The sequence below is a fragment of the Ochotona curzoniae genome, unplaced genomic scaffold, assembly GCF_017591425.1.
Source record: "Ochotona curzoniae isolate NIBS_2020 unplaced genomic scaffold, NIBS_Ocur_1.0 contig_2318, whole genome shotgun sequence".
NCBI lineage: Eukaryota > Metazoa > Chordata > Mammalia > Lagomorpha > Ochotonidae > Ochotona > Ochotona curzoniae.
In genome coordinates this window covers 6225358-6241544 of record NW_024465419.1, presented here as the reverse complement: position 1 = coordinate 6241544, position 16187 = coordinate 6225358, and the positions used below count along the sequence as shown (strand labels likewise).

Genomic DNA, 16187 nt, shown 5'->3' with positions numbered 1-16187 from the left:
TAGAATATACGCAGTTTAAAAGAATTTAGCCCAATTTAACAGTTGCGGTTTTCTGCCTACTCCAGTATTGAAGTGTAAAATGTACTTAAATTGTTCTTAGATGATCAAAGACAGGAGATTCAATGGAGCAGGCATATAAACTCAGAGCAGTTTGCTCAGGGGGAACTCACTGTCCAACTCTTAAGATGTTTTTCTCCCCACTTCTGCTCCATTGATTACAATCCCATAGAGCATTTTTCACCCTGAAAGTATGAAATAACTTCCATTTATCAAAGTTGACTACTGTATTTCTTGTTGTGATTCCTATTTACCAGATGTTATATTTGAATGGAATAAAAAAATGCTGTTGAGATAATTGATTACAGTATTCAAAGTTTTTCTAAATAATTTCTGATGACCATTGTTTCCTATTTTGCTTAATTGCTGACTTAGTTACAATAATGAAAAAGTAAGAATTTCATTTAGCTTTACATAGCCTTAGGATAACAATAATTATTTCCATATAAAACTTTTACCAGAAGTTACAATAAATTAAGCAATTGAGTATTAAAGACCTAATTATTGAGGCCAGCTTTCTTTTGGAGGAATTTAAAATTATATTTTGGCAATATTTATGTAGGTAATAAGTAATTATATTGAACAAACTGTACTTGATACTCTGCCTGCATATGTCCCCATTCTAAACATATTGATAACAAGGATATATTAATAGCTTATGTGAAAAGTAGACAAAATTGTTCGAGAAACTCATTGAGACATTTCACTCATTTGTTGTGACATGCAATTCCATACAGTTAAGAATGACAACAATATGAGGTGTAATTTTCAAATCCACATAACATTCGAGGATGATATATTTCCTAAGGTTCTAACTTTCCATTCCCTTAGTTGTACACTATGTTTCTGACCTCGTGATTGTTATTAACAGTGATCAGCTAGATAATCCAGAAGAAATCAATGAGGGAGAAATGAGCAGGTACTCTTTGTATTAAAGAAAAAATAGAAAATACAGACAGAAGAAGTAGAAAAAAATAGAAAAAAGAAAATATACTCTACCCAAGGTGTGGAGTATAGATTAGAAATTCGGGTAAGACACAGAAGCTTTTCAGAGTTTCTTTTCTTCTGAGTATGATTTGGAAGTTATTTAAATGGTTTGGAATGTGGACCCAGATCTTCTAATATGTAATATGCTAGATAACTTTTGATAAAACACATCATGCAGTAACATGCATGTCTGCCAGTTGCCGCTTGCTGGACAAAGTTTCTTTGGGAGTCCTTGTGGCTCCAGTTTCCATATAGATCATAAAACTAGGTGTTCTACCACCATGTCCAGTTTGGAGAGAAACTCTGTCAAATGCTGCAAAGGCACTGCAGTGTCAAAAAGTACTTGAGGAAGCTTCGTTTCCTCTTCTTCCTTTAGTTAATGCTATTTTCTAAACCCTATGACACTAATGTCATAATATAAAAAAAAATGCTTGTTCTACAATTTTGTTCTTTGTAAGGAAAATTTCATAAATTCTCACTTCATTATTCACAAAGCTTAGTAAATTTTTCATCTGCTTTCCAAAACCTCATTAAACTCAGCAATTCTTAGGCAAACAAGGAAATTGTTCCTAATTGACATGGCATGTGAAATATTATAGTTCTTGATAATTCACAAAAATGTGTTTCTTTGTTTACTGGAACCTTTAAAACACTTTTCACATATGATAATCATACATATAATAATATATCTAAGATTATTAACATATTCTCAATTTTTTATTTTTGTATTTTAGGTCAATATGTTTGTTTTTATTAGTTCTAATAGTAAAAACTTTATAAATATACATATATATGTGTATTTTTTCCTTAAAATATAACTTGATGTAACATGGAATAGCTTTATTTCAAAACTGTCTGCATGAAGAATGTATCAATGCAAGTTTATTCATTGAAATTCACAATTTCTCCTTCAAAAACACTTTAAAATATACTTTCTAGTTTAGAATATAAGACATATTTGTGGCTCCTGCTAATGCTTCCTTGGGAACCAGAGGACTCAGGGCTCAGATATTTGGTGCATCCATGTGGGGGACCCATAAGAGACTCTGTGTTCTTGTTTTGGGCCTGGCTGAGCTGATCCCAGCTTTGCAGGCTTGTGTGAACTGAATCAGCTGGTGGGAAGCATTCCTTTCAGCCCTCTTCCTATCTCTGCTTCTTGCCCTTTCAAAGAAACATAAATCAACTAATTAACTTAAAAGAAATTGAAGTAGGTTTTTTATCTAAGTAGAAACATTATGTAAAAGAGCAATTCTATTAGTGTGTGTGCCTCTGTACATTAGCATGCTGCATATGAAGTGTTATTTCTAACTGTTGATTGGATTGAGAGCAGAAATGCAAGAAAAGCAAAATGACCAGACATGGTACTTTACCTTACAAGGACTTTGAAACCCTTGGGATGACCTGAACATTCTGAAGTATTTCTTTTCCTAAGATTTATTGTACCGCTACAACATTTTTTTTTTCTAAGAATCCTGTTTCCTCCATGGGAACACACATTTTGTATACTCATTTGTATTATAAGTTCAGAATATTTCATCTTTGTTTAGTAGACTATAAGGCTCATCACAACATTTTTCAGTGAAAAGAGATATGTTTTATGCCTCTTGAGGAAATGGCATCCAGAGGAAAACACACATGATATCTTTCATTTCTGCTTCCTTTCTGACAAAGTAATCATGGACAGATAAAAAAAAAAAGAAGGAAAATAAATTTTATTTAATTGGTAGAAATAATTTTGAAATTATTATTTTGAGATAGAAGACACAGATGAAAGCACTTCCTAAGACATTAAATTGGTAAAATGTGGATTATAATAACCAAATATGCATTATTTTCTTCTAATAGGTAAATGGTTGCTAAAATTATAACAGTCACAGAAATACTTAAAAATCTCAAAAAGCAGACTGAATTTCAAAGTGAAATCATTTCATTAATTAAGTTTCATATACATTTATTTAATGTCTTCTACACGTAATGCATTCACTATTTAAATGTAGGATTCTTTGTGTTTCAGGGGAAGTCTTAATTATTGCAGTCAACTCTACTTCAGATGTATTTCCAGTTGTCCAGTCTTTAGGTGAATATTGTGATTAGCTAACTAATGCAATAGAAGAGTAATATAAACACAGCGAGAAGCAAATCCCCCTTTTCTCCAGACATGGCTTAAAAGAAATGAAGTATGTTATTGCATATGACTCATTTACATGTTACAAATACTCAAGATGTTAAAAACAATTTAGTACAGGTCAGCGTTCTAACAGATTTTTTTTAAAATTTATCAAGACATTGTATGAATGTGAGTGAACGGAGATGAATAATAAAATAGTAACTCAAACCACAAAATAAGAACCATCTTTATTAGCTTAGAATGTAGATGAACAGGATGGAGTGGTGTGAAACGCATGGTTGTCTTCTGATGTGTGCTATAAACGTTGAAATGCCATGTGAATTTATGGCATACAAAGTAAATCGGCACGGAACTTCCAGAATGAAGCAAGAAATACATCTGAAACTCACCCTTCAGAAGAAGCAAAGAGGAAACAACAAAATTATTAGAATCAGGTTTTTTTTTCAGGATTCCCAAAATTAAGCAAACATTTTCAATAACTATTGATCATTTATTAAAAATAAAATAATCACATAAGTTTTGGCAGAAACAGAGAACGTTGTAGAATTTTCCACTGACTTTATTCTGAACATCCTGCCCAAAGCTATGATGTTGCATGTGATCAGCAGCCAAGACCAAGCTAGGGTTCTCCTTGAGGCTGGAGAGCGTCCTCAAGCCTCACCCACAGAAAATTATGACGTGACCTACCTTAAGTCCCTCAGAAATGTTCAAAGGGCCTCAAGCTGATCCAGACCTGGCCAATCCTAGGTATTTGTTGGAAATAATCAACAGAAATTGTTTAAGATTACAGGTACTTAGTTAACCATAACCAGTATGACCAATGAGACGTTCGTGAAAAAAAAAAGGTCCGAAGAATTATAAATACTTTGAAAAATTTTCAGCATATTACTGAGGCCCTACTGGAACACATGCATATGCAGACTCATGTTCAGGACCAGGACAGCTGCCCTAGTTTCTAGCTCGCCAATCTTAATCTTCTGAGTAAGGAGATAGAAAAGCAAAGCAATGAATGGGTGGTGGAAAACACACAGCATCTCACAGAAAAGAGAGAAAACATGATTACTTGTTTAAGCTCACTTGCACTCTTGTTGGTCAAATCTTTAGATGGCCCCTAAGCTTTTTAAGCTGGGACTTCAGTTGTCACACCAATAAAGAACACAGACCTCACAGGTTAGCTCTAGGGAAGTCAAGAACATCAAAAGAGGAAGAAGAGAAGAAGAAAAGGAGAAGAAAGAGATGGAGAAGGAGAAAACAGAGGGAGAAGAAAAGTGAAAGGCAGGAACAACTGTAGTTATAAACATCAACAGCATCAGACTTCAAAGAGGGAACTGAATCTGATTTCCAAAGTGTATGTTTCAAAATGTGAGTTTTAAAGAATTTATAAGATATCCCAGAAAAGTTAGGTAGCATTGGCCCTTTTATAAAAAGAACCTGTTAATGGAAAGTTTGTCACAAGGAAACCCAACAGTTGCATTTACAAAACAAACAATCAAAACAAAACAAAACTTAGATGCAATGGTTCAGTGATTAAACCCTTCCCTTTCAAGCACAGGGATCCCAGATGTACAGTCATTCCAGTTCTGGCTGCTCCTCTTCCCTTCCAATCCTGGCTGCTCCACTTCCCTTCCAGCTTCTGACTTGTGGCCTAGGAAAGCAGTCTTGGAGGGCATGAAGTCTTAGGATCCTGCACCTGCATGGGAGATCCTGAGGATGCACCTGCATCCTGGATCAGTTTAACTCCAGCATTTAAGGGCAATTAGGGAGTGAATCAGCGAGAGGAATGTCATTCTCTCCTTACCTCTCTACCTTTAAATCTGCCTTTCAGATAAAAAAAATCAAAAAATCCTTTGAAAAACTAAACAACAGTATTGGGTATGCTAAGAAAGAATAAGAAAATTTGAAGAGTTCAGTTTGTCTCAATCCAAACACAGCTAATGAAATGTTCAACTGTGATCAATAACAAAAATGAATAATAGAAGTTTATGCAGTCACAGAAAATTATATGGCAGGACCAAGTGTACTGTCAGAGAACTAATCAGAATACCAGAAGATGAAAAAGGGCCAGAAAAAATACTTGAAGAAATAGCCACAGAAAATTAAACCTGGTGAAAATTGTTCGTACAAATCCTAAAGTTCTGATTGCCAAGTAAGATAAATGCAAGCAGATACAAACATCATTGTTGACGTGCTGATAGTCTAAAACAGATTATCTTGGAAACTGCAAGAGTAAAATTACTTTTAAACCATAAAGAGTGATAACCAAGCATGTTGATTTTTCACAATAAATCATGAAAACCACAAGGCAATCAAATGGTAAATTTTAACTCTGAAAGAAAAATGCTGGCTCATAGATTTTGCTATTTTTGTTCAAATTCTCCTTCAATTAAATTAAAACAGTTTTACTTAAAAAATTGTGCCAAGGATTTTTGAGTGGTAGGTATGCGTACCTGTGAGTGCTAGACATCTTTATATCAACAACGTTCTTTTGAACCAAATGATAAGAGGACAGTAAATTTTTGCAAATTAGTGTAATTAAATCTGTCTGAACAAAGTTGTTTTAAGAAGTTAAGAATGCTTTTGAAAAAAACTATTAAAATATAATTAATGTCTAACTGTAGACATTAATTATAAACTTATTGGTATGTAATTTTATATGCAAAAACTCACAATATCAAACACACATAATTGAAATTAACATTGGATGCATAAAGGAAGAACAAATACAAGATACTGACTAAAACAAAACCTAAGAAATGACAAACATGTTTTACTTCACTTATACTGAAGTACTGTTAGCATTCCAACCACGGGAGAGTTTAGAGAAATTAATGAAGATAGTCATCATAAGATAAATATTCTATATTTTAAATTAAAGTGCATATTTTTATATTGTGGTGGATATATGTAGTTTTTTATCTACTGGTGCAAAATAACAGAGAGATCCATTGTACTCTTAGCTATTTTGCCCCAATTGTCCCATCTTAAACAGTATGAGCACAAGATCTTAATCAACATAGTGACACTCATAAAATCAAATTGTAGAGTATTTCCATCCTGATAATATTTTTTTTAATTTATTATGTACAATATGCTTTTAAAGATTCTATTGATATTTTTCTATTCTGTAGAATTCTTTCTTTTGTTATCTTTCTGTGGATATCAGAAAGCATGCCAAGCATGACTTTCACTCGTGTATATGCTGAATTTTCTTTATGCCACACGGTATGTTTAACTATGATACATGTTACATAAGAACTATCAAATAATGCAATTATGATTTCTCTTTGTCCTAGCCAAAAGATTTGTCAATTTGATTTTATTTTTGAACGATGGCTTATTTTGATTATTTTGTATCGCTGATGATCTAAGGGCTCTGTCATTTGTAAAGCTGGGTATTGGTGCCTCCAAATGAAATTGTGGATTTATTTATTTATTTATTTATTTGGTTTTTATGAGGTTTTTTCTGTTTAATAATCTGCTGTTATGTTCCTTAGCAAAGATTTGGTGAATATGTTTTAGCATTTATTAATTTCAGGAATATTTAGTTCTCAATGTCAATTTTTTTTTTTGCTTCAAAGTCTATTTTATTTAGTACAAGTAAAGGCATTCATCATTTTTATAATTAGAGTCCATTATATATTTATAAACACATATATGTAAGCATATGTAAACATATATAACCAAATATATATTAATGTTGATATATAACATATACATATGTATGTGTGTATGTGTATCAATCCGAAGCCAGAAGCTAGGAGTCGCTTATGGGTCTCCCACGTGGGTGCAGGGTCCCAAAGCTTTGGGCTGTCCTTAGCTGCTTTCCCAATTCACAAGCAATGAGCTGGATGGGAAGTGGGGCATCTGAGATTAGAACTGGCACCCATAAGGGATCCCAGGACATTCAAGGCCAGGACTTCAGCTGCTAGGATACCATGCCAGGACCATAAGTCACATTTTAAAATGCATTTTGCCAATATAGATATGTTTTTCATTAATGCATTTGCACAAATTTATTTTAATGTGATTAATTATATGACTACTTTTTTCTTGTCTTTCTTGAATTTTTTTCAGAAACCAATTTTATTTTACTTATATGTTACTGCATACATTCCAGCATATATTTTTCTCGGTGGTTTCTCTGGAGATTGCTTTACATAGTCATATATATCTGTGTACATATTTACATCGCATATGATTTATCTGTACATATAATGCTTATTACACTGACATGCACATAACAATGTATACATGCATACACACATCTATGTGTATAATAGAATACATACATTGTATGTGTATTCACACAATGGTGAAGCTAACAGTGATCAGTTCAGTCTAATATGCATTAAGTCATTTTACTTATTCCTCATTTTAGTACCTTATAATAGTTTATTATATTTATATGTTGCATTACATATTTTTAAGTTTGTATAATATTAACATACAATACATTTTCTATAGAACACAACTTATTTGTAAATAAGTTTATATAATAAATATAAACTGCATGCTATTGACATGTAAAATCATATATATGTATTTAATAAATGTCATATATATCCCAGCACTTTGCAGAATTTTATATAAAATATGTTCAAACATATTCTGATAAATTTTTATATGAAAACCTGATTAGTTTTGAAATTATATATTTCAATATTCATTTCTTTTGTTTTAAATTGTTTTAATTTGGCAAACAGAGAGAGAGGGACAGAGAGAGAGACTGGGGCTTTCTTGGTGCACAGTCCATTGCCTGCAAAGGCTTGGGTCATGCCAGTCCAAATCCAGACACCCAGAGATTGAACTCAGCTGTCCAAGAGGCACATCATGGACCCAAGTATTTGATCCATTTGCTGCTTCCCAGGGTGTGCAATACCAGGAAGCTGACTATGATGCAAAACTGGTACTTGACCCAAGCACTCCAATAATTAGGGTGGGCAGGCACAGCACAACAACTTAATTCTGCACAAAATGCGTACAATTTATGTTAAAGATGGAAGAATCTAAAGGGCTTAAATTATGCATATTTTGTCATAGTCTTTATTTCTTTCTGATGTTTCCTATGTTGTTATTTTTCCCTTGAAGTCTTTCTTTTTTCCCATTACTTTTGGTTAGGTCCTCTGGTGACATATTCATTTACTTTTCTTAATCTATCTGGATCGTGATTTCCCACTGATTCCTACAGCATTGTTCTGCTGCATACAGGATCTAGGATTGCCAGTTGTTTTCTTTCAGCAGTTGAAATTCCTGTGCCAGTTCCTTCTTGTGCCAATTCCATCTGGCTTCTGATGAAAAATTGTTATTTGATTTATGTTCTCTTGTTAGTAAGATTTTTAATCTCTTGCTATTCTCAAATTTTTTTGCTGTCTAATTTTCAGGAGTTTGGCTCTGCTGTGTTTGGAAGGGATTCTTTGAGTTATTCTTTGCGTATTTTGGTGACTTGAATAAGCAGAATTTAGTCTTGCTAATTTTGGTACATTTTCAAACATTTCTTTCAATATTTTTCAGTTTCTTAATTTTTCTTCCTTTTTTTGCACACTGATAATAGGAATATCAGTGTTTTGTTATCACACAGTTCATTAGGGATTTTTAAAAATCTTTGTTTCTTTATCCAGCTCACTGATTCTTGCCTCTGCTCCTATTCTTTTGCTGTTGAAAATATGTTTAAATTTTCTGTGACTGTGATTTTCAGTCGGAAGATGTTTGCTTCTTCACATTGCTTATTTCTTTGTTGTGATGATTCTGTATTTGGTGAAAATGTCTATGCATTCTTTTTTAACTTTGCTGGTAAATTGCTCATTGGAACAGTTTTATAACTACCTTTTAGTGTTTACTAGATATTGTAAAATAGTGTCCCTCCATGTTACCATCTACTAATGCTTTTTTCCCCCATTGGATTGAGATTTCACTGGTGTTTCATGTGATGAGTGATGGTTTTACTAGCACTGCACATTTTCAGTATTTTGGTGAAATCTAACCTTAAACCCCCTGCTTTATCTACTGTCCATGAACACTTATTTTTCATGGCAAGGGAATGCACTACCTTGTTTGTTCTGGCTCCCAACATGACAACTGAGCGGGGTTCTTCATTATTGTTGTTCTAGAATAGGATTGATAGACCCCAGAGACTTCCACAGATAACTGCTCTTTCATTAGGATGGGTTATCACTGACTTGCTAGTTTTTGTCTCTTAGTTTTCCTATGTTTGTCTTACATGCAATATGTAGAAATTTTGGTGCTATTCAGAAAATGAAAAAGAGGAAATCAGTCTATTCCATTTTCCCAGAAATGGCAGACCTAACACATGGCTCAACTGGCTAATCCTCCCCTTCCCAAACGCCTGGATCCCTAGTGGGTACCTGTTCTTTTTATTTATTTATTTTTTTTTACTTCCCTTCCAACTCCCTGTTCTTGGCCTGAGATGGCACTGGACAATGGCCCATATTCCTTGGGATCGTGGACCAAACTGAGGATCAGGAAGACGTTCCTGACTCCAGGCTTTGGATCAGCTTAGCTCCATACCTTGCAGCTTTTGGGGGAGTGAAACAGCAAATGGATGATCTTTCTCTCTCCCCTTTGCTCTGTAAATCTCCTTTTACAATAGAAATGAATCTTAAAAAAGGAAATAATTCTTAATAAAATATCAGCAAACCAAATACAACATCAGACAAAAAACATTGTATGCCATACCAGTTATGATATGACCACAGAACATGATGGTTAATTTGCATCACAAAAAATCAGAATAATAAGCTGTATTAATTTATTAAGACAGAGAAAATCATAGCAAAAATATGAAACTCCAAGAATTTTTCGTAATATATGTGCTGAAGATAAAGGAAAACTTGAGATGCTTTACCTTGCAAGAATGAATCAGATAAGAATGCATCAATTTCCCTTTGCAAGCAACATAAAATAAGAAGGTACAGATAATGAGAGATTAAATATGTAAAATGTTTGTTAATTCATTAAAAAACTTAGTATTAAGAAATGTGTTCATCAATATTTCAACTTAGAGCAAATTGTGTTTGTATGTCATAAGCAACTAACAGTGAAATTAAGAAAATAATTAATTAAAAATAGAAAATAAAATCATCCAAAAACACATTCCTCAGCAAGGAATACATTAAGCAAAGAAGCAATTATGTCAAACGTTTAAAGCTGAAAGACATAAATAAATGCATCCATGAACTGCAATCCTTAATATACTGGTATAACATTTCTTCAGAAATCTATGTATGCATTAAAAAAAAATCTATGTTAAAGTGTTAGCTTGCTTATCTCAAAATAGAAAAGCTAACTTTCATTTTTTTGTTTGTAAATTTAAGGAATCCAGAATAGCCAGAATGATGCTGTATAGAGAGATGAGGCCAGGAGACACACACAGGTTCACATATCCATAGTTCTAAAAGGATTCTATAAAGCTAAGGCAATAAAAGCTACATAATAACTGCATCCAAATAGGAATGTAAAAACCTGGGACAAAATTGAGAGTCTATGAATGTGCCTAAATTGTAATTAATTAGTTTTGGCATGCTGTTTTGCAGAACACACTATGAAATGAATCTTCTTTTCAATAAACATTGATAAACTGGCCATGGAATTAGAATGTGATATGAACACTTTCTTTGTAATATTTCAAATTTGTGAAAAAATGAGACAGTGATTGTTGGACAGAGCACCTAAAGAAGAAAAAATAGACCAACTGAACTACACTGAAAAGCACCTATGTTGATAATACAGAAAAAGAAATTCAGAACATAACTTGTTAAATTGGTAAAAAATATTGCCAGTTACATATTTTCATGAGCATTTATGTATAATTATCAGGGATTTTTGTATTCTAAAATAAAATCAAACTTGCTCTCATTTAGAAATGGCTAAGAATATGCATTGAATTTTTTCCAGAAAAAGTGCTAAAATAATTAACTTTGAAGCAAAAATCAAAACCACACTACAATATTTCTTCTCACACTCTAGTGAGTACATTGGATACATAGATGATAGGCAGATAATAAGCAAATAAATATTAGTAATAAAACTCAACAATTACAATGATTTGAAAGAATATAGGAAAATGGAAGCCTTTATAACTTATTAGTATATAAAATATATTGAATGTTTTGCAAAATAGTCTAACACACCCACAAAAATTGCAAAATAGTTTTTTTTTAAGATCTGGCAACTTCATTCCTAAATATATACTCAAGAGGGAAGTAAATAGATATCCATATATGTTCAAAGACACATATACATAGATTTCTGTAACAGTAACATTCAAAATCACCAGAAAATGGGAACAACTAAATGATCAGTTGATCAAAGAAATAAGAAAATTTAAGATTACCATATAAAGAAAAGTTATTTAGCCATAAGGAGACATTACACACTAACACAGGCTCCTCCCTAGTTAAAACCTGAAATCCTCATGCTGAGTGCAGGCCATCACAACTTCTTCAGGAAATGTCCAAAACTGGCAAGTCAAGAGTAAGGAAAACAAATGATTGATTACCAACAGCTGAGATGAGAAGGAAACTGGGGAACAGATGAATATGAGGTATATTTTCATAGTGGAATAAAATGTTCTAAACTTTAATAGCGGCAGTGGCTATGCAACTGAAAGTCTCCTGAAACTCAATTTGTGTAAACTGCTCTAGTTTATAATACATGGATTATTTCTCCACTTGATTGTTGTAGATTAAAAAAAATCCATAAATGGATTGTCATTCCAGGAGACTTGTTCACTTGCACATTAATGGCATAGGTAAATCTGAGTAAGTATTGACATGTGGAAAAAAGGAAGCAGCTTATAAATATTGAATTAGGAGGCTTTATTTTTGTCCGAAGACTGTGGTGCCATTAAACTACTAAAGTTGAAAGATGCAAAGGACATTGGAAAACAAGATATGTCCATCACTGGATGGCGGGATATTAAAATAAAAAAACCAAAAGAGAAATATCGTACTATCCTTATTCAAGAGTTAAAATGTCAATGTAGTCCCAAGGCAGCCAAGGATTTTGTTTTCATGCTTTCACATTCTGGAAGAGTTAATTCATTAATTTATGTTTCAGCCAACTCTTGACTGTTGCATGACTGTATTGCTGTGGAAAGCAAACATGAAAATACCGATGATGATTAAATTATTAGGTGCACCAAGAGATATTTTTGACTGTTTTGAGTAGTCTCAGAAAGGCATTCGAATGTCTGAAACATAAGAATATAAATTTAGGCTAATATACTTACAAATTATGTAGGACATCTTCTAAATTTTCAACAATCTGCTTTATGCTCTCCATTAGCAGATGATCCATACTCTTACTCAATTTAGGAAACAGAATTATCAAGGTAGCAAGGATTCTCCGCATCATTGTTGAGTTGTTCATCTATAATAGTGGCCTTTTTCCCTCTGGACCAGCTGTCCATGGCTCTGTTCAAATGGCTCCTTTTTTTAGCACTAAGTTCCACACTGTGCTTCAGAATACGATGCTACCACAATCCTCAGATTTAAGCCACTACTATCTCATCTGATTGGTTTATAATCAAAAAGTAGTTGTCTCCCTTAACTGTGGCATTTCTTTCCACAGTTTTATTGACCCGTGTTCAACTTGCAACAAAATATTTAATGGACATTTTCAGGAATTTCAGAGCACTTTAAAAAATTCAGAGTAGATGGAGTTAGAAGTTAATATACTTTATCTGCAAACCTTTTGGAAACACTTATAAATAATTCATAAGTTTAAAATTACTCAGTATTCTCCATAATGCACTGGAATTTGGTGCAACCCTGCTTTGAATTATCTGGGAGATGAGTCATCCCTAGCCAGCATATGCACACTACATGCGCTGTCCACCCATCATTAACTTTTGAGATATTTTGAGAAAGAAAAGATATTATATTCACCTAATATTCAGCACAACATATTGTAATATGTTCCATTTTATTTTTAGTTAAAGTTAATCTCTCACCTTGCCTACATATGGGAAAAAGTCAAATATAAACAAATGAATACATACAAATATTATACACAGATAAGCATCAATATAATAACCCAAATTTGTCTATTATTAATTTTATCATGGCTAAACCTACATATTAAATGAATTCCCAACCATAATATTTTTGAATAATTAAAGGGCTTATCAAGGCATAATCCCATCGAAGTTCAAAGATTTTAGAGTAGGGTTTCAGTATTACCCAATTTCAGGTATCTACTCAAAATCTTAGCTCCCCACAAATAAGAGAGGGAGCTATTGTGAACTAGTATTCTATGCCTCAAGAAAATATTTTTTGTTATGATTATTGATTCTTTTTCTGTTCTGTTAAAGGGTGAAAGAATTTCTAGTATACGGATGCTCTCTACAATAATACTAGTTGCTCTTCTTCCTCCTGTTTCCCAAGCACTCAGTGTTAAAAATCACTAGCTTCTATTTCATTTGCAAAGGGCAAAAAAACGATCCAGTGCTACAAAAGTCAATGGCCCATTTACAATTGCCACTTTTCAACACTCACCAGGTTTTTTTTTTTCTTTCATTTCTTTGATAACTGTTCTCTCACAGCTGATTTCATCGCAGCTTTCACATTTCTATACTGTAGGATCCCAGGAAAGAATGTTCTGGGTCTTGAACCAGCACTCACAGGGCATGCTGGTACTTCAGGCAACAGCTTAACTTGCTATGGCACAAAACAAGGCTCAATTAACAGTTTATACAGTAAGTCACCATATGCTGTAGGAAAGTAAAAGATACCTAAGGTTTTGAACTACTGAAATAGCATGACCACTTCAGTGCTACACAGGGCTATGAACAAACGTTATGTTGTATAATGCTCCTTTGTATGATTTGAGACAATATTAATGAGCTGATTTATTTCATTGAAATAGTTCTCTAGTGTAATGTAGGTACAGACAAGGAAATGTTTCCTAACCATTTTGATTCTCTGTATTCTTTCCTTGTCATGTTTTACAAACTGCAAACATCGTCTCTGTGTGCATATGAATTATTCTTTGTAACAACTACATATCACAATATCAATAACTGTAGCAGCAACACAATATGCTTTTATGTTCAATTTAGTATCCTCAATTCCTTTTGTAATAATGTAATTATATGGCTTCTTTAAATAAATCTGTGTATTATTTTCCCGGTCTTAGAATTAAAGCATATTTTTGAGATATTTATTGAAAATCTTCCATAATAGTATTTTTTAAAGATCTATTTATTTTCATTGCAAAGTCAGATATACAGAGAGGAAGAAAGACAGAGAGGAAGGTCTTCTGTCCGGTGATTCACACTCCAAGTGGCCGCAATGGGAACTGAGGTGCTTTGAATCCAGGAGCTAGGAGCCTCTTCCAGGTCTCCCGTGCAGGTGCAGGGCCTCAAGGCTTTGGACTTCACTCCAGTGCTTTCCCAGGCCACAAGCAGGGAACTGGATGGAGAAAAGTGCCACCGAGATAAAAATCGGCACGCATATGGGATCCTAGGCATGTAAGGCAAGGACTTTAGCCACTATGCTATTGCGCCGGGCCGCCGTAATAGTAGTTTTAATATTCTTTTAAATATATTTCATGGCCCCCGCACAGTAGCCTCGCGGCGGAAAGCCTCAACTTGCTTATGCTGGGGTCCAGTTAAGGGTGTCAATTTGTATCCTGGCTGCTCTACTTCCCATCCAGCTTCCTGATTGAGGCCTGGAAAAGCATTAACGGATGACCCAAAACTTTGGGACCCTGTACCCTTGGGGGACACCTGGAAAAAACTTCTGGCTCCTGGCTTCGGATTGGCTCAGCTCCAGCTATTGTGGCCACTTTGAGAGTAATCCAGCCAGTGGAAGATATTTCTGCCTGTCCGCTCTGTAGATCTGCCTTTCTAATAAAAATAAATGAATCTTTTAAAAGAGTTACAAATGAAAAATTTCATGATTTCCACATTTTACAGGTTATTATAATATCATTTTGGTCCAAAATCACATTATTCTAATTTCATCACAATACATATTATTTGATGACCATTGATATGTGGACTACAAATCAAGTTACTAATCAAATAGAACGTTTATTTCAAAATTCTTAAATGCAAATGGACTTCTTCTTCCTGTAAATATGCCATATACACCTTAAACAATCAACTACAACATTTAAATCGATGTATTGTTTTCTAAAATTACTCTTTTGCTCCTGAATGTCATTAATATTCATATTCCTTTGCTTTTAGCATTTTATATCCAATTTTCTATGGGAAAGTATAGCTTCTCTAAGAGAATAGCAACTATCTTAAGGTATTTTAATTTGCAAATGTATTTTTACTCAGTATTTTTTCCAGTATTGAAATATCTATCTGGAATGAAAATAATGCCACATTGTTGTATATCTTGTGTGCCATACTTTGAAGTAAATCTAGACTTGAAACATTAACATATTGAGCAAAGTTGTCTATACTGGCAATTACTTTTTACATTAAATATTAATATTTTAGATAAACCTATTCACGTCAAAGAAAACATTTTAAAGTAACCGATTTTAATTGCTCTTACGTGTTTTTCATTTCTTTTCAGGAGTTGGAATTTTCTAATCTGTTTGCTGTTCTTCACTGCATTCATTCATTCTTTGCTGCCAAAGTGGCTTGTTTGGACCCTCTATTTTTAGGCAGTCAGACGACTGCTTCTGCTGCTGCCAGCTCTGCCAGTACAAGCAAAGCGAAGTATACAACTTGACATTGGAGCTCTGCAGTGACATTTACAATGACTATCAAAAAAAAAAAAAAAAAAGAAAAAAAGAAAAGAAAATCAGCATATCCACTATGCTAGGTCCAAGAAAAACTACGGTATTAGGAAATCAGCAGTGCGGTCTAACTGAAATTTCAGCAGAAAAAGAAGGTCATGTGGTATCCTACGAACATTTCTATTCTGGAAGCCATCTGTGAATCATCCTAAATGAACAGAACAGCTTCTTCGACTCGACCTATTTGTACCAGTATGCTTTCACCCAAAGTGGAGACAAAAAAATTAGTGATTTGCAG

General features: G+C 33.5%; 1 protein-coding gene across 1 annotated transcript in view; it reads left to right on the top strand.

Moving 5' to 3' along the window:
* The window catches only part of SNTG1 (syntrophin gamma 1), a 584956-nt gene extending 569040 nt beyond the window's left edge, over positions 1 to 15916 (top strand). The window contains exon 19 of the mRNA XM_040972717.1: positions 15724 to 15916. Coding sequence (XP_040828651.1) covers positions 15724 to 15882 — 159 coding nt within the window. The 3' untranslated portion in view covers positions 15883 to 15916. The remainder of the gene's footprint in view (positions 1 to 15723) is intronic.
* The last annotated feature ends 271 nt before the right edge of the window (positions 15917 to 16187 follow it).